The sequence below is a fragment of the Athene cunicularia genome (genome assembly GCF_003259725.1).
Source record: "Athene cunicularia isolate RWA chromosome 18 unlocalized genomic scaffold, athCun1 chr18_part1, whole genome shotgun sequence".
Lineage (NCBI taxonomy): Eukaryota > Metazoa > Chordata > Aves > Strigiformes > Strigidae > Athene > Athene cunicularia.
The window spans coordinates 8475102-8501360 of NW_020799123.1; the positions used below are offsets into that span (position 1 = coordinate 8475102).

At 43.6% G+C, this 26259-nt stretch overlaps 1 protein-coding gene across 3 annotated transcripts in view; it reads right to left on the minus strand.

Moving 5' to 3' along the window:
* The window catches only part of MMD (monocyte to macrophage differentiation associated), a 44002-nt gene extending 18131 nt beyond the window's left edge, over nucleotides 1–25871 (minus strand). Inside the window, exons 1-2 of one of the 3 annotated variants that reach the window (XM_026861075.1) lie at nucleotides 25407–25871; nucleotides 3346–3519 (exon numbers count right to left, since the gene is read on the minus strand). In XM_026861075.1, the coding sequence (XP_026716876.1) occupies nucleotides 3346–3519; nucleotides 25407–25447 (215 nt within the window). In that variant the 5' untranslated portion in view covers nucleotides 25448–25871. Of the gene's footprint in view, nucleotides 1–3345; nucleotides 3520–8253; nucleotides 8368–25406 lie in introns of all 3 variants that reach the window. The other 2 variants (XM_026861077.1, XM_026861076.1) reach the window with 2 other exon arrangements.
* Nucleotides 25872–26259: the final 388 nt, after the last annotated feature.

Consider the following 26259-nt stretch of genomic DNA (forward strand, 5'->3'; position numbering starts at 1 on the left):
TCCCAGGGTCGGCCTAGAAACCGGGGCTGAGCGGGGCCGGGGCTGCAGCTCATCCCCGCAGCGCGGGAGGGGCGGCCGCCCCCAGCGGCACCGGGGGACGGGAGCTGGGCGCGGGACGGCCGCTGTCTCGCCACGCGCACCCGGTTAAGCAGATAGATGAGGATTTGGCGATGGCAACACGCCTAATTCTTAAGCTCCAGGTGCTGAAAGAGCCCTTCCACAGGGCCTGTGGCCGGGGCTGCCCGACCCGAGGGGCCCTGGGTGCCCCCTCCCCGTCCCCGGGCACCGCGGGTCTGCGGCCGCGTAAAGCTGCACGTGGCATGATTTACTCTGCGCTAAACCCAGGTTATGGTGGCTGGGCTGCTTCTGATAACCTGGCGAGCTGGCTGCCTAGTTCCCCCAGCCGTAAACCATAATCTTATCTGGTCAAACCAAAATTTTCCCAGCAAGGGTTATTTTACCAAGTGAAAAGACTGTATCAAGCTGTTTCCATAAGATAAGTGTGGTGGTGTTGCCTTGTATAGCACAAATCAGGGCATGAATTAGGAGAATATTAAATTCTATTCAAGCTTCTGTCCTCTAATCTCAGATCTTGTTTACAATGGGATTTTGAACAGTTCCAGCCCTCAACAAAAGTGATTAGTATAGGCACAAAGCAAACCACCAGTTTGGACAAATAAACTATATCTGGCGTCAACATCTTTTCTGGTAGGACCGAGACAGATGGGATCTGCCGCCTGCTGCTGCCATGGTTTGTAAGTCACCTCCCCAGCTGAACGTGTCCCCCCTGCCAGGTAACCACCTCCACCACAGGCAGCAGAAGGAAGCGTAAGTGTCATGACTTGGCTGGCCATCACACTAAATCTGACTTTTCATGGCCCCCAGTCCCTTTTACTAACTCTTCCTCCATGCCAGGAGCGAGCAATTAGGTGGCAACAGCTTTGTAAACTGCCATGGCAAGACTTGACTCTCGGTTTCTCTAGTTTCAGGATGGAATAAACACTTCTGGCACAAACTGCAGATTTTGGTCTCCAGCAGGCGCTTGCTGCAAGGAGGGCTGGGGCTGGGCCAGAAAACCACTGCAGACAGTCAGCTGCTCAACTTTGCTCAGAGAGAAGGGTAGAGCTTGCTGCTGGAAAGGAGAGCTCCTGAAATGCAGAGCCAAGCTAGTTTCCTGAGAAATGCTGCTATTAATCTCAGTGAGGTATCACTGTTAATAAATTGGTACAATCTGTCATCTGATCTAACAGTGTCACTGCTAATAGTTTCATATGGTTTATGTTATCTGTTAATCCAAAAGGAGCAAAGTTTGAGGACACCACTGACGACCCAGCCACACGCACACGGCTGCATTTGAACATTGGAAGCTTCGGTAGTATCCCAACAACATGGCTTTATTTTGAGGTAGAAGTTGCGGTGGTTCAGCCTTCCCACTCAATACCACACACTCATCCTTGCATTCCTCTACAACTGCCCCAATAATTCGCTCTTTCAGGCTGTAAAACTGTTAAGGAATGTGTGACATTATGGACACCATGACTGGATGGCTGTCTTCTTTGTGGTTCTGGTAAAAGGCTGAGACCTTCAAAGGTGTGCACAGAGGCACTGCACTTTGTCTCCATCTTATCTCACTCCCTCTGACTTTCCTTGACTCTTCTTTCTGTCTCGTCCCAAGCCACTCTCATTTTCATTTCCTTCCCTGCTGCCTCTGACATTTGATCTAGACACTACCAGCAAATGTGTCACAGAGTTTTTCTCCTCACAGTTTTCAAAGCCTGTTTTTCCACCTTTGTTCTGTGGTCAAACTTTGTTCTGTTGTTAAACAACGATTGGTGTAACTTCATGTTGCTGGAACATCAAAGATTTACAGATTCAAGATACATTTAAAAAAATTACTATTTCAAACTTGGTCTTTTTGAATGAAAATGAGAACATTCAAATCATGAAGCTTGACTGAGTGGAACCAGGTTAAGAAGACCACCAATCATCATGACAGCAGGGGTGAGACTGGAAGATTTTAAACTGAATGTCTGGTCTCTTAAGATGACCACTAAATTACTCAGCATAGATATTGTTAAAGCGGTCCTGACCAATAACATGTTTTCAGCACCCGTGACTCTTGTTGAGCTCATCTTTGTAATTGATTTTTATGATCTAATGAATCAGAATACCTTAAAAAAAAATCACAACAAAAGAAACCCCTTATTATGGGCCAAGTAACTATTAAATCTAAATCCTAAAAATTGGCATTAAGCATACAAAAATAAGGAAGCAAAAACCTTATTAGATTGATTACTGTTATTTACAAAGTGTGAAAGAAAAACCCTTCAAATCCCCAATGCCCATTTGATTAAAAAATGTTCTTAACACTGGAATTATTCTCAGCCAGAAATGGATTTTAACAGATGAGTCAGGGTTAAAAGAAGATGGAAGAACTTCCCTTACTGAATGCATCCCTACTGTGGAGCATTATCATGTAGTACATTTGGAAGAAGGAATGATGTATTGAAAATGAACAGCCAAGGACTCATTAATAAGAAATTTAACCTATTATTTTTTTTCATTGGTTAAAGATAATTTAGTTCTGATCAGGGCAGTGAGGTGTTTGTAAAATGGATTGTCCAAACTGAACTAGGCAATCCCAGTTTGATACCTAATAGACACATTTGACACCTAATAGAAGGTGTCTGCATAGCAGTTCTGTTACTAACTGCAATTCCTGACAGTCTCAGCAGTGAAGTCAATGAGTACATGAGCTATGTGGTTTGCCCTTATTATTTCTAGGTCAAATTTTACCCATGTAGAATTTCCTGCTGTTCCTTCACAGGCACTATCTACTTGTCTAGGGATAGACGAGTTTGTACTCCTGGACTAAATACAAGCATTACATTGATACACAGATATACATAATTTCAGAATCAGACATCAAATGCTTTTATAGGATTTAGAAGGAACATAAATAGGAAGACAAAAGTGGGCTCTGTAGTTTCCACTGCATTGCAAAATTGTCTTGGGTTGCACAAATCTATCAAATAAATAGGCAGGACTTGTTGAAAGCTTCCTTTCCCCCCCGCCCCCAGGATGAAAATTTAAGTGCCACTTGAGATGTCAGAGATGAATGAAATTCTATCAGGAGGTTATATTAATAAAACTAAACATCTCACACAAAAGCTGAGTTTCTTCTAGCCATTCGGCACAGACAAATTCTCATTATAAGCCTGCACAATAACTAGTCTCCTGATTTGTGAAACAGGTAACAGAGAAGCAAATATTTGTAAGCAGCTTCATGGTTGCCAAAATGGATGTACTGGTGACAAGACATTGCTAATGTTCCCAGGTACTTACTTTTTGGAGTTGCCAGTGGTGACAGGCTGACTCTGGAGGCAGCGGGGCAGCACACTATGGCTCAGGAGGCTCTTAGCCAATTTAATGCAGCAGGGAGGCAAGCGGAGCAGCACGGGGCCCTTAATGAGGCACGGGAAACAAGTTTGACAGGTGAAACTCCTCTCCACTCCCAGTCTACATGGGAGAACAAATCAAGCATTTCTGGTAAGTAAGGGTGGAGAAAAATACCCTTCTGCCTTCATAACAAACAGAATGAGGATCTAGCCTTCTGCTCTTAGGTGTGTACATGATAATGGAGGATGGTGATGGTTTCACTAAGGTTTGATTTAGAAGCTGTAGAGGTAAAGCACTTAGAAAGCAAATTCTGAAGCAAGCATGGTTGTAACAAAATGCCTGCTTCATACATGTGTGTGGTTGTGGTAGAAATATACTGTAAAAAAGATCATCTTGGCTGGTAAAACCTATCTTACTGATGAATTTTTTGAAGGAAATTCTATTTCTTCTTCAAGTATCTAATACAAAAATCAGTTCTGCAGTAATGTGGCCTGTAAGGCCAGGACAGCAACAGGTCTCAGGAGAGCCCCAGTTGAAGCACTGTGTGCTCCACCCTGGGCTCAAACTCAGGCTTCAGTGTGAGCTGTGGGGTGCTCAGGAGCACCGGGGGTAAAGCTCTAATCTAATCAATCTAATAAGGTTTTGCTCCCTCTTAGCATGTCCTCAAACATGTCTCTGTAGTACAGATCAAGTGGGCAAATCAACCCAGAGAAGGGCTTGGACTTTCTTGGCATGTCCAAGGACATGTGGCAGCAGATCTACCCTGTAAAAAATTATGCTCTGGGTCTGAACCAGGACGAGAGTCCTGCAGGCAGCATAAGACTATAGCGCTTTTTTTTTTTTTTTTTTTTTTTCCAGATTTCTGCTTCATCTAACAGGTTTTTCTGAGCGTAGTGTGAAGGAGAAGCATCTCTTACTGAAATGCATGTTAATGGTCTTGTGAAATGAGCACCTCTCCCTCCCTCAGCCTTCCCCCAATCTAATTAATAAGGTCATCCCACTGAAGGCAGGTTTATAAATAGCTTTCCAAACACTAATGGAATTAGTTCTGGCCTGGACAACTTTTCCAGGGTGACACAGGTATGTAAGAAGGTCTGGCTCCTTGGCATGTACAGCCACTTGCAGTAGAAATGTTCAAACATAAACAGTTACCTGATGTCACTGCACTCTTGCTGCCAGCACTAGACCTGAAATGGGATTACAGCATTATCTACTAATATAACGGAGAAGACTTGCTGCAAATAAAACAAGTGATCTGAGAGGGATGTGCCTTGTATTAGATTACATTACACTAGAAAAAGAAATGTCACATTCTGTTGAAAGTTTCTCTGTCAGTATTTCTGAGAAAAGTGTGTTTTTCATGCCCACAAGATTTTGAGGGGACAATAAACAGTTACCTTGGGGAATAATAGAAAAGTACTTCAAGTTGATAGGAATCTTTAATATGAAAGCAATTAATGAGAAATTAGTATTGTAGCTATAAACTCTCAGAAGAGAGCAAAGTTTTAAAATCATTTGACTATTTAAATAATCTGTGAATTGAGTTACTGAACCTCTTTGAAAGCAATGCTTATTATTAACTTTTTAAAATTTTCCATGAGTCTGGAATTTTGTAATAAAAATAAAACCTAAATATGTCATAGAAAACATAAGCTCCAATTGTTCAGAAAACTTAAACCAAAATGCAGGGAGAATATATGTTGGTTGTTCACTGATTTAGGGACTTCATATCAATGAGAGTTGAGCTGCTAAACAAGGGACAAACATGAAATTATACTTTGATTATCAGTGTGACTAATTCAGTTTAAATGTATCTTCAGGAAAATAATGGAGAAATGTTATTTTGCAGTCATTTGGTCTGTGTATCAAATAATAGTCCTCCATGTATTGCATTTCCAGTAGTAAACAAAATTACATAGATTTCAAAATGCATATTGAGAAACCAAAGAAGATCAAGTTTTGTATTAATCTATCTTTTCCCACAAAGGAAAATATGAAAAGGTATTTATTTGAAAGTTGGTGAGATCCCATGTCATACTCGATCCTAAAAGCACATCTTCTAATATACCGGTTGTTGGGACTGTTTCAAAAACACTGATATTTTTCCCTTGTTTTGATTAGCAAACTTGGATTCATCTGCATTCATGATGTACCTCAAATGCATTTCAATCGATGACATTTTCTAGTAGGATCACACTGATTTATTTGTTACAAAGAGAACTTTCTGTTGGAGTGAAAAATCAAATTCTTCTATGTTTGCATGTTAATGCATTCAACCTTCTCCTTGGATGAAGAAGTTTCCACAAGGGCAGGAGGTGCTTTGTGTAACTGAGAAAAGATTGCATCTTTAGAGGAGAGAAAAGCAGCACTTGTCAGTCTCTGTACTGGCCTTGGACCAGCTGCACAAATTCTGAGTCATCAGATGAATCAAGTCTGTTAATGACTGCAGAGAACTTCAAAAAATACAGAAATATCCTGCTTTCAGATATTGATTCTGTAGTATTTCCTTTGGGAAGCTTTAGTCATAAACGTACCAGAATTCAAGGCTTGTTTAGAAGTCATGAATGTCAGGGGGTTTTGGCTTTTAGTAATTGCACCATAAAAAAGATGATCAGGGATTTTAACCTTCTAGTTGTGGTTGGGTGGCCCATAGTCCTTGGAACATCTGTCAGTTCCTCTAGCAGAAATCAGTATGTAATTTAAGCTAAGAGGCAAATAGAAGTGTATTAAAAGGCAATATATAAAGGTAAAATGCACTCATAAAGAGAATTTAATACAAAAGATGAAATCAGGACAACCTGACTCAGGAGCTAAGCAGCTGCTGTTGTCTTCAGGTTGAGTTTGAATCATACTGTCAAGAACACCAGAAAAAAAATCACAGTTCGGTTTCTTAAACTAAAGGGATAATAGACTCATGAGATTCTGTGTTGTAGCCTGCCTTTAGAAAGTCTACAATTAGAGAACAGATATTTATTCTAACTGTATTATAACAGTATATACTTTCAGTGTCGGTAGATCCTAGGAGACCAAGTCTCCCATCCAATCTTGGGGTCTCGTTACTGTGGCCTGCAAAGGAAAGCATTGCCACCAGCTGCACCCCACTCTTGGGGAAAAAAAAAAAAAAAAAAAGTACATTAATTGCCCTCTCACAGATGTTGGATTTTGGCATCCACACTAAGCCTCCAGAAGCGGAGGCTTTTGAAGACTTTTTTAGCAACGTGTTACCCATGCAGAACAAATTATTTCTCTTTGGTCCCAATTTGCATCCCCAAATTTTTGCCTCTTCAAAAGTAAATTAAAAATGTTCACATTTATACAAAAGCCAGAATAAACCAGTTCCATGTTTAAATCCCTTTCCACAGGCAAAGCGGACCATCTTTAATCGATATTTATGACATTGATATGCAAAAATTTTTACCCTCCTTTTTTCTTGCCACCACTGGGTTTTTGCTCTGTGGACATGTCTTGCCATCCATAATCACTCTAATACCTCATTTTTGACATCACAATCAATGAAGTGAAATAAGCTGTTACTTAATGGATCTGACATAAAATCCATTTAAGGTAACAGAAAGACTCTCATTGTTTCCTATCAACTCTAGGTCAAGCCTAAAGTGAACAGAGGGGGTGGAATTTAGCCTGTCGTTTGTCATCTGAGAGGAAATGATTTCCACATCCCATTTGGACTGCTTAGAGATTTTAAACATATTTAGCAAAAGAAAAATAATTGATTTCTTGTCAGTGGTTAAATGGTTGAAATTTTACTCTGATTTGAGTCTTTCAATTTCAGATTTTTAAGATGTTTGCTTGAATTATATTATTTTTATGTTATTGTATTTATAGCTTAAAATGGTATGTAGCTTTCTCAATAGTTTAGGAAAAGAAAAATACAGGAGATAAAGATCAAGATGAGTGGAGTTAAATTGAAGAGGTGCCTGGCTGCCCTGCACAGGTCATGAAACACCAGCTTGCATGGGGGCTCAGCCTGGCTGCCAGGGGCTCCTCGGAGCCCGGCAGCCTGTGAACTCACTTTGCCCTTCCTGCCAGCAACGTGTGGGGCTTTCTCACAAAGCATCTTGCTGACAGCTTGTTAGTTTTATTTTTTTTAGCTTCCTTAAATACATTTGGGAAGGGAGAAAACACCTATATCCAATGCACAGCATTATCTCAGGTCTTCTAGGTTTTGTAAACAGACTTAATAAAACATGAATCCATTTTTCTCTATTGCTTGCAAATGTTTACAAATGTAACTAAGAAGCAAAATGAATATGTTCTTTAGTAGAGCCCAACAAACACCAGACACGCTGTCGCTACCCTATCTCCCAATCTAACACTTGAGAGCCTTGGGAAGAGCAAGCGGAGGGGCTGGCAGGGACAAGGAGAGCTGGGTGATCGCCTAACTTGCTATTACCCTGCTATGTTGGGAAACTTTTTCTTTCAGTGTTTCTACAGAAATAATTTATGGTATTCAATGACAAACATCCCAATGCTCTTTCTCTTGGTGTGGCATGTTACAAAGAGTGAAGGGAGTTCTGTTTCACAATGTCCCTTCCAGTTGACCAGAAACTCTTGGTATGTACCATTTGATTACTGGTGGACAGGCCAAGTTGCTGAGAGGTTAGAGGACTTGCAAGAGACAGAGGTATCAACAAGTTTGATTCCAGCACGAATTTGTCTACTTGGCTGGCAAACAGAGTGACTGCAAAACAAATGGTACTGTTACTGGCAACCTTTGTGAGGCCTGGCCTCCGCCATTGACTCAATTTTCACTCTGCCCTTGAGATAGAGTTACAGATTGTGTTATCGTTGGTGGAAGGGATGGTGGAAGGGATACGTTTTCAGATAGGCTCTGACCCTGACTTTTCTTTCTGTTATGGTGGATGAAAGTCTACAGTGTTCCAGTGATGTCACTGAGAGATTGGATGTACACAGATGATACTCCAACCCATCGTGTAACTGCTGGAAGGCCTGAAGGGAAAAAAAACCCTAATAACTTTTATAATTTTTAGAAGCCAGTTGGACGAGTGGGTAAACAACAATCCAGAGGGGCACAGGAGACCCTCAAGCTGTGTTTACAGATTGGACCCTCAGACAGCAAATTCCAGTCCTCTGGATATCTGTCTCTTGAGGCTCAATAGTAATATTTACAAGAAGATAAGTTGGTTTAACAAAATCAAGAAATAAACAGACAATATCCCGAATGAAGAGCTGAAATAGAGATGTCTGTGTGTACAGAGCATGGCTTTCCAGAAACTTCTCCTTCCCTGGGGCTGTCACTTCTGAGCTACTTCTGGTTCTCCAAAGAGAGGAGCGGGAAACCTCGCTGGGGCTTATCTTGTTCTGCTGCACTGGATGTTACAACCTTCTTATCTGTGGTGGATATCTTATGCTCGTGGATACAAAATTGCAAGGCCACATTTTTGGGAACGGAACCCAGAGCTTTGGAGGAAGGCCACGCTTTCAAAATCTGTTTCCTCAGTAGCTTCCCCAGTGGCCGGGACGTGGTGCTGGCAGCAGATCAAAGCCTGGGAATTCCTGCGCTGTGCTTGGGCCATTCCTCCTGGCTGAGGTCACAGCACTCTCCTCCTTTCTGTATGGTTTTGGCAGGGTCAGTTTTATAAATTACAGGGTGAGATACAGCCCTGATGTGAGAGTGAGGATGGGGAGGGCATGCTGCCGCTCGCCTGCCGTGTGGCTGGCGGTACCTGTCCCAGGTAACCACCTGCCTGTGCCCTCGGCCAGCCCCTCACTGCTGCTATCGACTGTACACGACTCATTTTAAACAGCCTTACATCTAATATAAATAGGAGTGTTGGTCTCTGAATTGCTGTCGACTCTTTGTAATTTTACCGGGGTGTTGTGATAGTATTTTACTTAAAAACTAGCTTTTTATATTGTAGAAAAGAACCCCAAAGCCATTAACTCCCTTGGCACTGGAAAACCTCTGTGGAGGTTTCAGTGAAAACAACGAAAGGTTTTACGGGAATTTTCTAAAGGCACACTTGAGTTTTTCAGTGGAAATCCAAATTCCCACATTTTGGCAGTAGAACTGTATCAGGTACATTTGAACTAATGTTAATTACTTAAAAGATCTTTAGTGCCCTTCAGGACTAACAGGAGGGAATCTTATTCGAGGGAAGATGCTCCTCAGCAGAGGACAACTGATACTCTGGAGGAGCTCGGCTTTCTCCTCTTGTCTAGAGTTTTGGGGAGCAGAGGCCCAATCCTTGGATGGTTACCGTTAATCCCATCCAAACTGAGGGGTACACTATGCTCCACTCGCATGCCTGCAACACAGAAAGTTAAAATAAATGGTTGTTAAACTACAGGCTGTATAGTGCAATAGACATTAGTGCTGCTTTTAGTCATCAATATAGTGCTATTTAAAGATGACTGATACTTTAAAATCTCCTGATTATTCATATTAAAACAATGTTTCTTTTTCATTTGAGTTTTTATGCTATCATGTGGACATCTCCATGATTAAATGTGTGCTTGACGACTCTTTCTCTCTCCAGTTAAGTAGACATTAATGGGGAATTTACTAAAAACAACTGCCAAAAATGCTTCTGTACTTAAACTTTACAAATATTAATATTAAATTACAGTGATGACATAAGTCTGATATGAAATCACTAAAGGAAATAAAGGCTAAATGTTTTTGGTTTTGGAATCATCCAAGATACTTTGTTCAAACTGTTATTTTTATTATAGTTTTTCTACAGCATAGACCTGTGTTCCACCGTGCAAGCAGTGGTTTAAAAATAAACATTTTTAAACACAAAATCTTGGCATCTAGAGCATAAAAGAATAGTACTAAAGTTGCAGAATCAAAGGCCTTATTATTAAAGTCAACTCTAGCTTAGTCTTGCTGTATATGTCTAATACAGCATAGTATTTAATGCCATAATCAAACAGTATTTTTCCTGTAGGAAAGATCACACACTGATTCACACTATGTTCACTTTGGGAGCAGCTATTCAATATTTCATTTTCTCTTTACTTTTCAATGCATGGACTAAGGTTTAATCCCAGCTGGGAGGGAGAGGTTTTATGAACTGCAGTCTTGATAGTCTGATCCAATCCTGGGTCGTTTGCAGAGCAGTCATAATCTAATTTGTGCACTGAATCTGCATGCTAAAATCTTTCCTGTGAATTTTTTTATCTTTAGATTTTTTTTTTTCCTATAGTAAGAATGGTATCTTCTGACACAGTGACTGCAGGAGAGAGAACTGCCTGGAGCAGCCAAGTCTCGCTGGGTAAATAACCACCAGCACTGGGTACGCGGTTGCTTGGATGCTTGTGGCTAGATCCTGAATTTGTGGGGTGCAGATGGATGCTTGGGATAGCTAGACATAGATGGAATTATAATAGTGACTGAGGATCCCAAAAGTGCCCTTTTTACAGCCATTGCCCACATCAAAGCTCTACCTTATGCAGAGTTTCCATCGTTGCAGCATTGCTCTGGTGAGACTCTTGCCTCTCTTCACTATGGAGTGGGGGCTGTGCTACACATTACACAACCTACAAAACAAGCTGGAGGTCTATAACAAAACCAAAGTTGGATCAAGTGTTTTGCAACAAGTGAGTGGTACCTTAAATGGAGATGTTGTTTGTATTCATCCCTTTGCTGCTAAGGAGCAGAGAACAAATATTTGTACAACGGCATTCACAAACCCAGTTCACATAAACCCTCTCCCCTCCCTGCAATAAAAAGCTGCCAAAAAGGTTGGCTCTCCATTAAACTTTGCTGCAGGTGATAAATGTGCTTGCCTCCAAAGGCAGTCCTGCACTCAACACCAAACACGGCACGACAGGAATGAACCAGCCGCTCTGCTCAGCTTGAAGGGCAGATCCTCGGCTGGTCTGAAGAGCTGTGACTCCAGTGCAGCCGGTGTAAGCCAGGACTGCTCTCTGGACCTTTATTCTGACTGATCAGCTGCACAGCTTTACAGCCCAAACCCTGCTTTTTATACTGAAATGTAAAAACACAAACCAGGCAGTTCAGAGTCTCTGTTTCAGTCACAATTCACCCACTGCAACTAGTGTTTGATGGAGAGGAGGGATGGAGAACCAGCATCATGAAGACACCAAGTTTGCTCATCACTTCAGTCTTGGCACCCATGAAGGACCGAGCAGCCCTGTGGGACTGCATCCCAGTCATCTGCTACTGGTTTTGAAGCTTTGTAAGGTTGGGCTTCCAGCAGGGATTCCCACCCTGACCCTGCCAGAAATGCTGTGCACCCAGCTGACAAAAAAGAGCTGATAGCAGCCTGGGCTACGGTGGGTGTAGAGTTTTTGCAACTGGAGTGAGTTCATAGCTTGGAGGAGAATGGGATGATGCCCATCCTTCCTCCAATGCTCATGCAGAAGCAGTGGCGAAGCTGTTCCTTTTTGTTGTCAAAAATGGGCATGATAGCAGGGGACGTAGGCTGAGCTTGAGCTAAGCACGTGGGAACGCGGGCAGTCACTCTGCATGCCTGCCCCGGGGAGCTCTGCCAGCTCACCTCCAGCCCTGACCTCACGTAGCCCCTGTTATTCCAGCTCCTGAGGCCAGCTATGAGCAGCAGCTTTGTCCTGAGAGCAGGAGAATGCTTTGTTTTGATGGCAGGATAATTAATGTGCCTCAGCTCCATAGCTGTAAAATCCCTGGGGAGACGAGGAGTGTATAATTTTTACTGCGCCACAGCTAGGTGAGCATGACACAATATTCCTACTCAGGGATGACCGTGCTTAGCTACCTGACTGTAAAAACTACAGCTGTTTTCCCCATTTCACAGTGGCAAAGCTGGTGTCTATTAACCAGCCCACTTGAAAAAATAACACCCGGCTCCCCAGAGAGGCCACAGTCAGAAACTGTCAGCTATGGCAATATTTTTTTTTGACATGATCAAGGAAATTGCAATCACTTTTCTTATTCTGGAACCTGTCTTCTGAAGCTCTGTCTTCTGCTTCCCTGCAGGTAAGATAGTAAAACTTTTGCATTAAAAATGGGCAAAACTCAGCGTAGCTAAAGTCTTTCTTCACCAAAGAACCCCTTGGCTAATGGGAGGTCCTGCTCTGCGCGGAGCAATCCCATCCTGGTGCAGCATCACTGCAAGACTCCTGTTGTGATTTAGTGCCTCAGGAATTTTACATATGCACATTCATCCCTTCATACAGCAACATCCACGTTTACATATGGCTGCTCCATCCAGATTTTACCCTGATTTCATAAACGATAATCACTATCTTTTCCTCCTTGGCTCTCCTTGTAGCTGAACTGTTCGGTTCTGGTTTGGGAGTGCTCAGCACTAATGTTGGATAAATGCACTGAAGCAGCAGCAAGGAGAGGTTTACTGACACTTCTCCCATACTTCAGTGTGGCTTATTTTATGTTCACTATGGTTTATTTTTTGTTCACTTCACCATTATTTGTGCTAATAAACTGCAAATATCAATAGAGAGCCATACTGGTTTGTATGTGTATTTTTTTTGTTGATAGAATAAATTACCTTTCCTACAGATTCTCCATTATATATCGGCTTCCCTTATGTGCTGCACATCAACATGAGAAGGAAACATTTGCCATCACAGCCCTTTGCAAACATGGTTCTCTTCCAAGCTTTCTGATTTGCTACTAAATAAATATATGTGCAAGATTGTGTGTGTGTGTGTGTGTTACTACAAAAGACTATTATTTACACAACATCCAAGCCTATACAAATTCTAATGTACAGTTCACACAGCAAACGTTTTCTAAGACACTGAATTGCAGTGGATCTTCTATACAGCTGTGCTCGTACCACCCCAGGACCAGAAACTCAAAACGTACAGTAGGGACCAAACCTGCGTTCCTCACACCGCACCTTAAACATGCAAATGAAGTGCCTCATCGCCTTCAGCTTTCTCTCAGAAGAAACAAAATCCAGCCAAGATCTGAATTTCCTCTGGAAGGTACCCATGCCTCCCCCTTGCCTGTGAAAGCAGGCAGGATTTCTAATCAGGTTGTTAAAAGAGGAGTAGTGTTTCCATCGCCATGAGCTTGGGTTTGAAATCCTATTGACCCCATAACACTAGTTCTGGGAGAAATCACCCAACAAAAAAGGTAAAATAAGGAAAATTTTCAATACCCTGAAAGGCAAAAATATGACTGGCCAGTTTTGAAACTTTTTGGTAAAAAAACCCACATTCAGCTGAGTTTTTTCAATTGCTGGCAAATATTTTGTTTTCCTTTACAAACTTCTGCGGCGAGTGGGTACTTAGTCACAAACCATCACTCCTGGAAAAGCAGCAGTCGCCTGGCCCTGAAGCAGAAGTCACATCCCAAACGGTGTGAGCACGGGCCTGCAGACTGGCAACACTTGCCGGTGCTGGGCTGTCTCCACGTCACCCGCGGTTCACCCCTGCACGTGGGCACAGTTCAGAGCCCACAGGGCCAAGGAACGGACCCGCAAGGAGGGAATCGAGCAGCTCTAGGGACCCCTTCGTCTACCCTTGGGAAAGAGGAAAGCCCTGAAATCAGCATCTCCTGACCTTGCTCTGTTCTTACTGTCATTTCCATTTAGTGCAGTTTCTTCCATTTTTCTGGCATGATTGCATCGTCAGTTTAGACGCAGCTCCTGGAAGCCTTGCAGAGATGTATATATATTGCAAACATGTATGTGACTCATGGGTTGCCATCTAGATTTGACTGCAGAAGCGATCGAGAAGGGAGCAAAGACTGGGGTGATTTATACCAGCTGAAGATCTGGTCTATATGTTGCAACTACCTCATGCAAAGTAAACATGGCCTTGCATCATAAACCATAGGCTCCAGCCAAGAAATAGCTCAGCTGGAGAAGTCACAGAATAAGGAGAGCACAAGCCTGTTCAGGTAAGAGAGCTCTGGATCTAAAAACATGTCCTGACATATTCGCAAGAGGAGGCTAGGTATTTCTGAAGCTTTTTTTTTTTTTTCATGCAACTCCCCAATCCTCTGAGCTCATTAAGATGAAGACACTCTAATTTCCAGGAGTGGCCAAGAGGGAAAGGTCAAGGAAGGACTTCTTTGTAGTGTCAATTCTCAAATTCCAGTGAGAACAGCAGCAGGGTTTTCATTAAGCCACTGTCAAATGATAAATTACTGCATTGTCAAAAGAAAGTAGAACTGCTGTTACGTTCTATGCAAAAGGTAGTGAGAGAAAGGACCTGATGATTTATAGTTTGTGTACAAGTCTGCCTTCTGTGATGCACAGGTCATGGTAGAGTTCTGCCAGAAATGAGATCTCTGGTTGACAAAAACAAGGATCCTGTTACCAGCAGCTGGCCCTGCCTGCTCTATCGTAGCATTACACACCCCCTCTGCATGGGGGGTTTGGGGGGGTTATATCCATAGGATCCCAGTTTTGAAAGTACAAAGCTACTCAGAGAATGGGGTGCTTTGCTAGATACTAAAGTCTTCAAAAGAAGCAAAGAACTATTTTTGTTATTGCACCAAACCTTAAATAATGCAAGAAATCCCTGGGAACCCAGTGAAATCTCTGCTGACCAGGACACAGCCCGTTAGGGAGGGACTCGAGGTTTAAGGCCAGAGCTGTTGTTTGCCACTTTGTATTTCATGGACAGACGTCAGAGGAAGACAGTCTGATTAGACAAATTATTTTAGTTCAAATTGAAGCAAATATTTGATTTCATTCATCCCACCTCCACTTGAAAAATGCTGTCTGTCCACTATGAAGCATCCTGACTGATGACTATGAAAAAACATTGCTCAAGGCTCTTGAAAGGAAAACAAAGTGAAGTGTTGTGTCTCCCAGGTGCATGCTCTAATGACATGGTTTTGGAGTGTTCATAAATGTAACTGTCTTTGCTTCTCAGGAAAGCTTTTCTCAAATCCATGGGTTGGGTCTGAGGACCAAGACACTGTCTTGAAACGGTTAATTAGCTGGAGCAATTAGTGGCCATGTTGTTGTATAAAGAGCGACAAAGGCAGTGTGAAAACTGAGAGCCAGAAAGCTGCTCAACCTGAAACGGATGGCAGAAACACTCAGGCAGCGTGTCCAGCAGCCAAATCATGTCTTGACACGGGCTCTGAAGCATGGCAGCCAAATACTAATCATGGTTGTACCCATGCAAATTTGGACCTTCTCTCCTGCATTGCACTTGCACTCATGTCACCCCTGGGTATTTCCACTGAAATCCCATTGAATTACCTCGAGTAACCTCCCACCCGCAGCAGGGAAAGGGAGAGCAGAGCACAGCCCGCTGGCTTTGGAGCTGGTCCAGGTTCATGCTCGAGTCCCAAGCAGCAGAATCTGGCCCCTGCAAATCCAAAACTGGGGCATGGAAAGATCAGGGATTTATGGGGAAACGAAGTGCACACAGTGGGTTGTATCTGTATCCCAGAATGTGCTTTTTGGAAAGATGATGCTTTGGACAGTGGTTCCTTTATGCAGTTGACTGTCAAATTATCTGCCCTGTCCTATGAGCTTCTGGAGAAGAGAAAGAGGGTGATCTGAGGTGAGGTGAAGATGAGAATCGCGCTGAGGTAATTTCTGTATTGAATTCAAGATACTGTAATACAGGGTTAAAATAGAAGCACCTGCAATCTTTATACAACAACCCATAATTATGTGCACAAAGACATAAGTCTCTGCGCGTGTAGGTGTATGCATGCATTATATATTAGTATGGGTATAACAACCAAAGAAGCTGATATAGTTGCTTTTCTTTCTATATTATCTTTTATTAGGAGGTAGGCATTATGATTGTTTCAGTTTTATAAATCCATGGCAAAGCATTAAAGCATTTTCTGACTTCACCACATGCCCCTTGCAGGAGCCTGTGCTGTGCCAGCAGCCTGGGCTGTACCTACAAACCTATTTCTCTCTCTGAAGTGTGACAGCCTTGCCCTGCTCCAGTATCTTGGGCACTTGCTGTCCCCAACTCAGGTTAAAGTCATGATCAGGCACATCGAGTGTTTTAAGCCCAAAGTGCCCCTTTGAACCTAGAGCTTATCTGAGCCCTCGTTGCCTTGTGGTGGGTTATCCTGCGAGTTCGAGATGGACGTGATCTGGCTGACAGGTTTATCTGTTAAGACCAGAAAAGCTGGTGCCCTTAGGAGCAGAGCTAATCTGACAGGGTAGTACTTAAATCAAACAAGAGTGGTAAAATGCTTCTGACCCAAGAGGATGCTTTCAAGCCCTGCGCTGAACAGGGAGCTGCCCCACACTTGCAGCATCCTTACGCACCGCTCCGACTCAGAGCTGTGCCGCTGGCAGCACGTCCCACCTGCCCGGCTCGGGACACGCACTGCTGCCGTTCCTGCGGGTCTGGCCTCTGAGGTGTGCAGGTGGCTACTGAGACTCAGCTTTCTCTCCACCCATTTGTGCAGAGTAGGAAGCACCTGGAGATCAAAGGGTGCCCTCTGCATCACAGGCAGGTGAGAGGGATGCTGTACACCTGCCTGGAAAGCAAGTAGTAGCAAAAAGCTGGACCCTGTCCAGTCCAGGTAAGAGCAAGACTTTGCTAAGTGTAGAAGCAAAGAGAGGAGCTTCACCCTTGTGTAATGAGGGCACAGCCTGGCCTTAAGCCATTTTTTCATCCCTTTCATCTACTAAATATGCCTTGACTTCTGCTCTAAAAAGTGGAAATCATCTGGCTTCTCTAACATCTGTTACTCCGGGTTACCCTGTGCACTTCCCAGAAGAAAGGGCACAGAAAAACCGCGGTCACAACCTGCCTCCTCCCAAGCAGCTGTTAAACAAAACAGGAAACAGCAGCCCCACAGCGTGACCACGCTTTGAAGCTCTGCCCTGCTGGAGAGGCTTCGGTAACCTTTGGGGGGAAGCTTTAACAGGCACCGTTCAGCCCCGCCAGTGCTGGAACCTTTCTTTGCTCTCTTGCCGCAAACACTGCTGCCTGCTCCTCTCGGATGCCGTACACCAGGCTGGGGATCCTCTCTCCCATCGCACGCTAACAGAGCCAACCGGCAGTGAAATAAAACCACACATTGACCTTAAGCAGATAAAGTAGGCAAAGCATTTTCTGTTTGCAAAAGGGGAAGAGCGGCGAGTCCATCTGCAAAACCAGCCCGCAGTAGTATCTTACATCCTCCTAATGGCAGTTTAACTGTCACCCCAAGAAGCAGATGGACTTTTGTGCTACTGAGAACACAAAATCACGAGAGGAGGAAAGGCCCAGGATCTGCCACATTGAAAACTGGCAAGACAATGTTAGTTGGAGGGAAAGAAAAAGGGTCCTTTGTCCCTTCAGCTCTGTAGAGGTAGTAACAGGAGAGCAGCATGTGTACTCCCAGGCCACATAACCCTGCCAAGACAGTTGCAAAAACACACAGACTTGACAATGCTGAGCCATATCTTCTCCTCCAGTTACAGCTTAAAGGTCTCACTGTCCAAGCTGTTCTCTAGCCTCTACCACAAGAAATCGGTAAAAACCTTCGTCCTCCCACAGAACTCTTAAACACCAGCACGTTTCGTAAATATGTGTCCCAAGGATGTGGTATTAACACTTCACAATTATTTTTTCCATGCCAGAATGAGTTAAGGTAGAGTCTCTGTCCTGGCTTCGAGTTTCCTGGCTTTCCCCTGTCTGCGTCACGACATAATTCTTTCCAGCCAGCCTTTTCCTCAGATGTTCAGAGTTAGCATTGGGATCCCTGCCAGCGCTCCTTCCCAAAACAAACACGGAGCCTCCTGATGCCAAAGATTTGCCTTCTATTCAATACCCCAGGGACAAAACACTTGGCTTCACAAGCCCTGCCCCGACTTTTAATTCTGCAGATGTATATAAATAAAAATGCAGCTTTATAGAGCCTTGACTGCACTAGAAAAAGACTTGGTGGCATGTCCCTACAAGCTGTCTCTCTCCATCAACTGCAAATAGAGCTTCAATTAATAAAGGAGGTTATTTGCCAAGTTAGTACACATAGATTCAAGCAAGCAAAATAAGGCTTATTGTCAAATTACTTTTTCCTAGGGTAATCGGGTCTGCATCAGAGCTTTTGCTAGCAATAAAAACACCCACCTGTTATTAAGCCACACTGGTTCCAGTATAAACCTGGTCTAAAACTAATGCCCTGAAAGTGATAAAATACTATTCCCATCTCAGTAAAAAGCTTTTCTTTCCCTCAAGTGTCCCTGGGTTCACACCTTATCTGCCGTTGTAACCTGCACGCTTTGCCTGGAGGGCTGGAAATTGCAGAGCTGATGAGAAATGATTCAATGGAAACATTGCTGCGAGCCCTGTAGATAGCAAACCACATCCCTGCACTGCTCCGAGCAGGGAAACAACTGAAATTTTTTCTGATAAGGGACACGTCCTTCAGGCTCAGGAAAGGTGAAGTGTGTGACCTCTAGCAAGTCAAGGCTCTGCTGTCTTCTCTTCTTTTGGAAGAAAAACAAGGAGGTTTCCTCTTTTTTGAGGAAAGTAGTACATGACATGTCAAGCCTGTGCTTGATATGCTCCTGGGAGGGGAAGAACATGCAGTGAATAGGAAAGAAATCACCTGAAATAAGCACGAGTAATATGCTTCCATCGAGTACTGTTTTGGGATTTTGGTTGGGGAGGGTAAGTGGTACAGTGGCTATACCCAATGAACATGGCACACGCAGACATTAAATCAAGGGCTGCTACTCACAGATCTTTTTTCAATCCACCTTTATGCTTATCAGGCTTATTTATGAGTGCCCAGTTTCCAACAATAAACTCGAGGCAATTCACATGAATCCCTCAGAATTTCAGGGGCTCTTCTGTGTCATTTGAAGAAGGCATAGGTGGAAAAATGTGCCCAATTCCTGTCTCCCCTCACCTTTCTTAAAAGGTTTAGACCTAGAATTGGCCTGAATTTATACATTTATTTTATTTAAAAGAAGTGGTTGGAGCAAAAAAGTAACATGAAAAATGTTACCTAACGAAGTTATACAAAGATATTAGTGATTTAGGCAATATCATTAACACAAATAGAGGTGGATGCTCAGCCTATATTCCCTGCTGATGCTGAAGTCAGTAGCAGTTAAGTTCAGTGTATTTTTAGGGTAATGAAGAGCTGTGCTGTGGGCCCAATAAGCTTCAATACTGAAGGAGTGCGAAATGTGGGTGCTTAAACAATATGTCCAAGTCTCCTATGCGCTCAAGAAAAGACGTATATAATCATTCACAATTAACAATACCTCCATCGCACTGCCCATGAAAGCATCTCATGTTCCTTCATAAATATTAATTAAATTGACCCAACATCCCAGTTGCATAACAATTATTACTGCCATTAACAGATGGAGAAACTAGGGCACAGTTTCATTGCCCACACAGAGCATCTGCTGCATATCTGGGAAGAGACTGACCCATCCACAGCCTGGGTTGAGTGATCAGATGCTGGATTCGGATGCCTTGTGACAAGTATCTGCCTCCAAAAAATGCACCCGGATTGTCACGTTAAGGTGGAAATGCCTCTTTGAAAGGTTAATGTCAAATAGTGTCATTATTAGAGAGGGAAACTAAGCAGCAGCATCTCCAAGGAAACCAGTACACGTGAGAAGGAGGAAACGAGGAGGCAAAAGCAGGAGTTGGAACAGAAGCTAGAGGTGGCAGCCATTCCAATTTTCCTATTTTTTTATATTTCTGGTATAATTTTCTCTTGTTACCTTAGATAGCTTTCTGTTGTGAATGTCGGAGCAATTTATTTATAAACAATTAATTTAGCTTTCTATCCCTGAAGCGTGAAGGACCAGATCTCTACCTCAGAGTCCTAATGGCAGCCCCAGGAGTCCACACCTGCTTTCCTCCTGGGCAACAGCAACTACCAGCAGACTCCAGCTTACGTCCCCCCATCCTTCACACCTCCCCATGTGCATATCCTTGCTATGGCTCTGGCTGCCATTTGTTCCACCACCGAAATGCAGCTATTTGGGGTACAGGCTGCAGGAGTCCCTTAGGTACATGAGCAGTACACATGCATTTGCTTTCAACACCCAGACCCGACATGATGGGGCAGATTCAGCACAGGGAGTCAAGCATTTGGGAGAGTCACAGGGTCATTTGGTCTAGAGCAGGACCAGGAGACACAGGTCAATGCTTTGCCTTATAAAAAGTAGAAAGGTAGGTTGAAAGACTTGGGCTTGCAGTTTTTAGTCCATCTAAAAGATGGTATGCTGCGCTGTGGGGCTCTCTGAAGCACGAAGTAGTATTGGCTCACAGCCATAAGAACAGTATTTCCAATTAAACACTCAGTATCAATTCTTATGGCTTGGCATTCCCACCAAAGCACCAACATTATGCTAGTTGTAGAGCCAGTAATGCAAGGTGAGGCAGTTATAGGCAGTAAAAACTATTCTTAAGCAATTCTTACAGCCAAGAGGTTTGACTTGGACATGTTAATGTGCTTCCACACGTAACACTATCAGAGGATGAGCATTTGCACTGTAAGAACAATGTGCTAACAAAAAAAATAAGACAAGATTTATCCCTTTTCAAATTAAAAAAAGAATCGCTACATGGGAAGGAATTCTCCCTTTTGAATATGGTATTGTCTGTCTGGACTAATCCTCTACTCATATGTAGTGGCTTATTAGGGATTTTTTTTTTTTTTAAATGAAGGCTTAGACAGAATATTTACAATGGAACAGGCTCACATGAAAGATGTATATTCTGTGAATTTTAATGACACATTTGACAACGCTGGAGAAATCTAGAAATCTGGGGTTCTTTTTATGTTGTTTCTGTGAAACCCTCTAATAAAGGCTTTACAGAAGCAGTAATATGTGACTTTAAAAGGGCACTAAAGCCAATTGAAAGTGAGCCAGTACAGACTGAATTCCTGCTTCCCGCAGAACGGCAATAAATCCTTCCACCAGCACTCTGTTCCCTTCAAACTGCAGAGCTACAGATCATCAGACGCCACGATGACCAAAGCAGGGGCCTTAAGGCTCTATGACCATGGTCAGATGTGCCATGGCTCATTCACTGACTTCACTCTACCCACTCCGGCCATTTTTTGTCAGAGTATATTTTATTTTGTTTTCTTTGAACCTACTGGGGTTGGTTCATAGAGTGAAATTCAGGTACAGCCCCTGCGTGACAGTTTTGTAGTAATCCCCTTATGCACTGCACAAACGTCTAAGAAAGAAATCTCAGGGCAGAGGGCAGAGAAAATTAATGCGGAGCAGAGACACGTGGAGCAAAGTGCAGCAGGAACATGAGCTGCCTAAGGATGCCCCGGGAACAGAGCATATTTCCTAAATCCTTGTCCATCCATCTAACACTCTCCAACTCATATTGCTTCTGAATAAATGTTAACACAATTTTTACCGACATCTTATTCCATTGCAAACGGCACCTACTTGAAAACAGTGTTTCTATGCTAAATATCCAGGCCTTAAAATGCCACCTAATCCTCTAGGCAAAACACATGTCTGTGTAGGCAGCAGCTGAAATTAGGCAAAGCGCAGTGATCACCTGAACGGTGACGGCAGAGCCAGGTACGCAGAGCGTGTGTGCAGAGAGCTGGCTCAGGGCTCTCTGGCTGCAGCTGTAGCTCTCCATAGCGAAACGTCCCAGCCCTGGACCAGAGCTTGCAAGATGCTGCAGATATCTCAGAGGGCTATGTCAGTCTCGGCAGAACTCCCCCGCACGGCTCGGTTTGGTATAGCTATCAGCAAAGTCTGGCTTCAGGATGCTTTGCATACCGTGTGAACTCAAGCCTTTGACACAGTACAGTCTAAGGAAAATCGCTGCACCGCTCATTTTCTCGCAGTGATGCGAAGGATGGGGCAGAGGGCTGCGAGCACTCGAGGGAATGCAGCTCCAAGGGTGATTCCTGCAAGCTTGGCCTGATGAAAGTCCATTTGCATGTATTCATCCTGCCACAGTCATTAAGTAAAGCGTGGTAGCAGAGACCTCCACAGAGCAGTAATTTCACTCACAGCGACTTGATTACTTGCAATTCTCTGCACATCCCCAAGGGCTCTCTCACTCCTTTAATACACCAAATGCTGTTCTAATACAGACAAAACTAAGGCAGCTATTTTGTTCCCATTGGGAAGGCAAAGGCCCAATGCACTTAACTCTCTCATTTTCTGGAAGGGAATTTTACCCACTGTTTAGAAATACTATCAGGAGGGAAGTGTCATTTCCTGCTTTTACCTCCACGTTTCAGGGCAGAGTCCACAAACTGTATCACAACTGATAACTTTCCTTCCAGGTGAACACCGTGCTCCTAGAAACTGCTCCCCTGCCTGCAGCACTACAGCCCGACTTCCTAAAGCTTAAGCAAGAAAACTTGACCACGTCAAGATCAACTTTGCCACTGAGCTTCAAGGAGCCAAGAGGCCGTGGTTGGTGTACACAAAAGGGTTGCTGTTAGAGAAAAATATGTATCTGGAGAATTTCAGCTATCTAAAAGTATTTATCAACATCGTCTCTATCTCTGCATGTATTACTTACATAAACAAACACGGTGGCAAAGACACAGCAGATGTGTCATGGTATCATTACTTTATTTGCATGACCTTCGTCAAAGCACTGCAGAGCTTGTCTGCTGGCATTGGGGCATTTTATATGACATTCCACCATCAACAAAGAAAACAGATTGAGCCACGCTCTCGTGATATTTTTGAGCTCCTTTTAGTCCCTCCAAGGTCTTCTTAGCAAAGATTATTATTTCTGTTCACTAACACCAGGGTTCCCTTATCACCAAGAAGGCTCCTAGCATGTTAGATGATATATGAACACTCAGAAAGCTTTAAAGAGCTTACAAGCTGAAGATAAGGCAGATAGGAGAGCCCAAGGAAAGATAACACTGGCCTGTGTGGGTGACAGTGGCCATTGCATACCAGCAGCTTAGTCACTGCCAACTTTTGCTAAAGCAGCTACAACCTGCAGTTAACTAATTGCACCTCTTCAGTGCTAAATGACCAGAATAAGACATTTAACATAATTATTTCAGTATTATATGTGGCAGAGGATCATGCCACCAACTTCTGTTTCATCACATCTAGGGTTTTATCCAAGCCCCCACCTCTCAGGAGCCTTTCTTCCAACTCTGGCTTCCTTCCAAAACCAGGTGTATCTGTAACTCACAGGAGTGCAAAGGACAGCTTGAAAATGAAGCCTGGGTTCACCCTCAAGAATTTAGAAACCAAAAGAAAAAACACTAACCATTCTGGCTGCTTTTTTAAAAAATACAGATAATTGAAAAGATACTCCATACTTGGGATTTCTTTGTCAGTGCCAGGATGCCCTGCTGACTGATGCATATCAGTACATCTGGGGGTGTAGCACGGCCGGTCACTACCCACTGGAGTACAAACCACGCAATTCAGCTTTGGGCAACAGTGGTTTGAATTCACTGCAGTTTACATCTAAAATCCTGTCCTGAAGTCATTAGGACCACTGCATCCAGTGAGTCATCAACAACACTTGACAGACAGGTACTAAATCTCACCGTGTTTACTAAAGCCTTCTATAGGACAATGTGGGTACTTTGCATTAAGATGATGTAAAATAGCATATGGGACAGACACCTGCAACAGTGTGGGTCCAGTGCTATTTTTCCCTTAATAACCAGTTAAAATCTACCTGTTGAAGAGTACTTTACATAGTAGCTCAAGCACTACCAAGAGAAACACAGTAACCTGGCGTTAAGCATCCCATATTAGGATTTCAGAAAACAGATTTCAGGTTTTTTGTTCAATCATGGACACATTTGAGTAGAGCAAACCAACTGAAGACACAAATTCCCTGCAGCCAAAGTAGTTTTAAAAGTTGGTTGGACTATCAGTGACAAAGTGCCTCTGCCAGCACAGAACACAACAGGGACCAACCTGAGCAGTGTCTCCCCAGTTTCTCAGGTGGGTTTTGCAGCCCAGGCTGATATGGACAGAGCAGGACCTGAGCTGGCTGTGCTTGGGAACAGATACACAACGCTGCAGCCACTTCTGTGGCGACAAGACCAATATCTCTCTTGTCTCTGTCCCATTGTGCACCTAGAGCACAAAAAAAAAAAAAATTCTTTTCCTTTCAAGAGATGTGAACTTAAGTCTATCAAGCCCCAAGAGGCAGAAAACCAGCAAGATGCAGAAGAAACTCGTTAGCCAAAAAGGCCTTTGGCTTATAGCTCCCAAATTATGGGAAGAATAACAGGGGCCAATGCAGATAACGTTAGATTTACTGGAGATACAATAACAGCCTTCATGTGGCCCGGCTGGAATATGATACAGCTGAAGGAAGGCTTGGGGGTGAGAGGCAGGGTCAGACACGTGGAGATGCACATTGAAGGCCAGGACATAGGTCGCACTTGTTGCAGAGGGTCAGAAATGCCTGTTTCAGTGGGGCAGACGGCGGCAATGACTCACACATATCACGTTACTGGTAAATTTACCCCAGTTCATGCTTTCCCTTGAGCAGGAGGCATTGTACCCAGCTTTTCCAGGAAGCATATTGCATCCTGTCAGGGGATTTGTGTGGAGCAGGGGGTACTCTGCCTTGTAAGAGCAGAGCTCATGTTCTACCTACGGAAAGTAAGTGCCAAGACAGGCTTGGCACTGACCTCTGGGGAGCTTACAGGCAACACGGAAAGTATTAAATTCTGATGGGAGCAGCAGCTGGCTTCTATCAGAAAGGTACTATCTCTATCCTTTTAAAATCCTTAGCGTTTCTTTTCTCACTGGAGAGATAAACCGTCGACCAAGGTCATTTGCACTCTGCCAGCTGAGGAAGATGTGCCGAGGCTGCAGCACAGCTCAGCCCATCAGGGGTGGGACGCAATGAACAACGGTGTATTCCTGCAAAAATAACGGCACCCAGCACGACTTGAGATTAAACCAAGGCCCTTCTTTAGTGCTTGAGTGGATAACAGCATCACTGCTTCCGAGTGCCAGGGGGCTGCAAGGCAGCAGCAGCGTAAATGGAAATCAGCCTCTTTATGGATGGCAGGCAGGACTGCAAGCCTCTATCAATGCAGAACACAGCCGAATGTAAAATGACCCCCTTGGCAATGGCACCATATCAAATAAATCGGCATCTCAACTTACCTAGTGAACGCGTTATCCTTTTGCAAACGGAGAGTAAACATAGTATATGAGGCAAGCTGATCGGCAGAAACTGGAGCTCCGAGGCAGGGTCCCCTTACACAACAGTAGTCCTTTTCCCTGGCAGGTCAGAGGAGTTTTCGTAGGCAGAGACGAGCCCCTTTGCCCAGTGGGTGCCAGGGGAGCCCTGCTGCATCACCACCAGCCTGATCGGAGGCTGGGTGTCTGCAGGGACCTCAGGAGCATATTCTTTGCTGGGATCCTTCCCCCTGCAGTCATAAAGCACGCAGGAGATCAGGAAAACCAGAAGCAAAATAACATAACTAGCTACCAGAATGATGAGATTCAAGGTAACAGGGTCAATCTCCAGATAAAACTCCATTTGGTCCCATGCTACTGAGGGCAAACCCAGAGAATGAAGTTTCATATGCACGAGTGAGCGATTGCTAACTGATCAGAATAGATGTATTGGCTTTGTGGTAAAAATACATTAATCCTCAGGTCTCCTGTAGCAATGGATTTCCCTGAACTGGATGATTAAAGCAGCTCAGTTTAATAACTTAAGCTCCTTCTTTTAATGCCACGTTGCCTACAGTGGCAGAAGCTAAATTTGAATGCTATATTGACAGGAAAACATCCCCCTTGTTCAGGGACTATCTCTTTCCTTGGCTAGCAGGTACCAAACTGGGTTTCCTCTAAGGGCATTGTGCAGAACCTCCCTTCTACAAGTGGGTTTGGGATCATGGGCTGAAGAAGAACAAGCTGTGTAAAAAAAAAAAAAAAAAAAAAAAGAGATGTACCAGTGGTAAGAGATCAGGAAGGCATCTTAGGATGGGCAGGAAGGGCAGGACTTGAT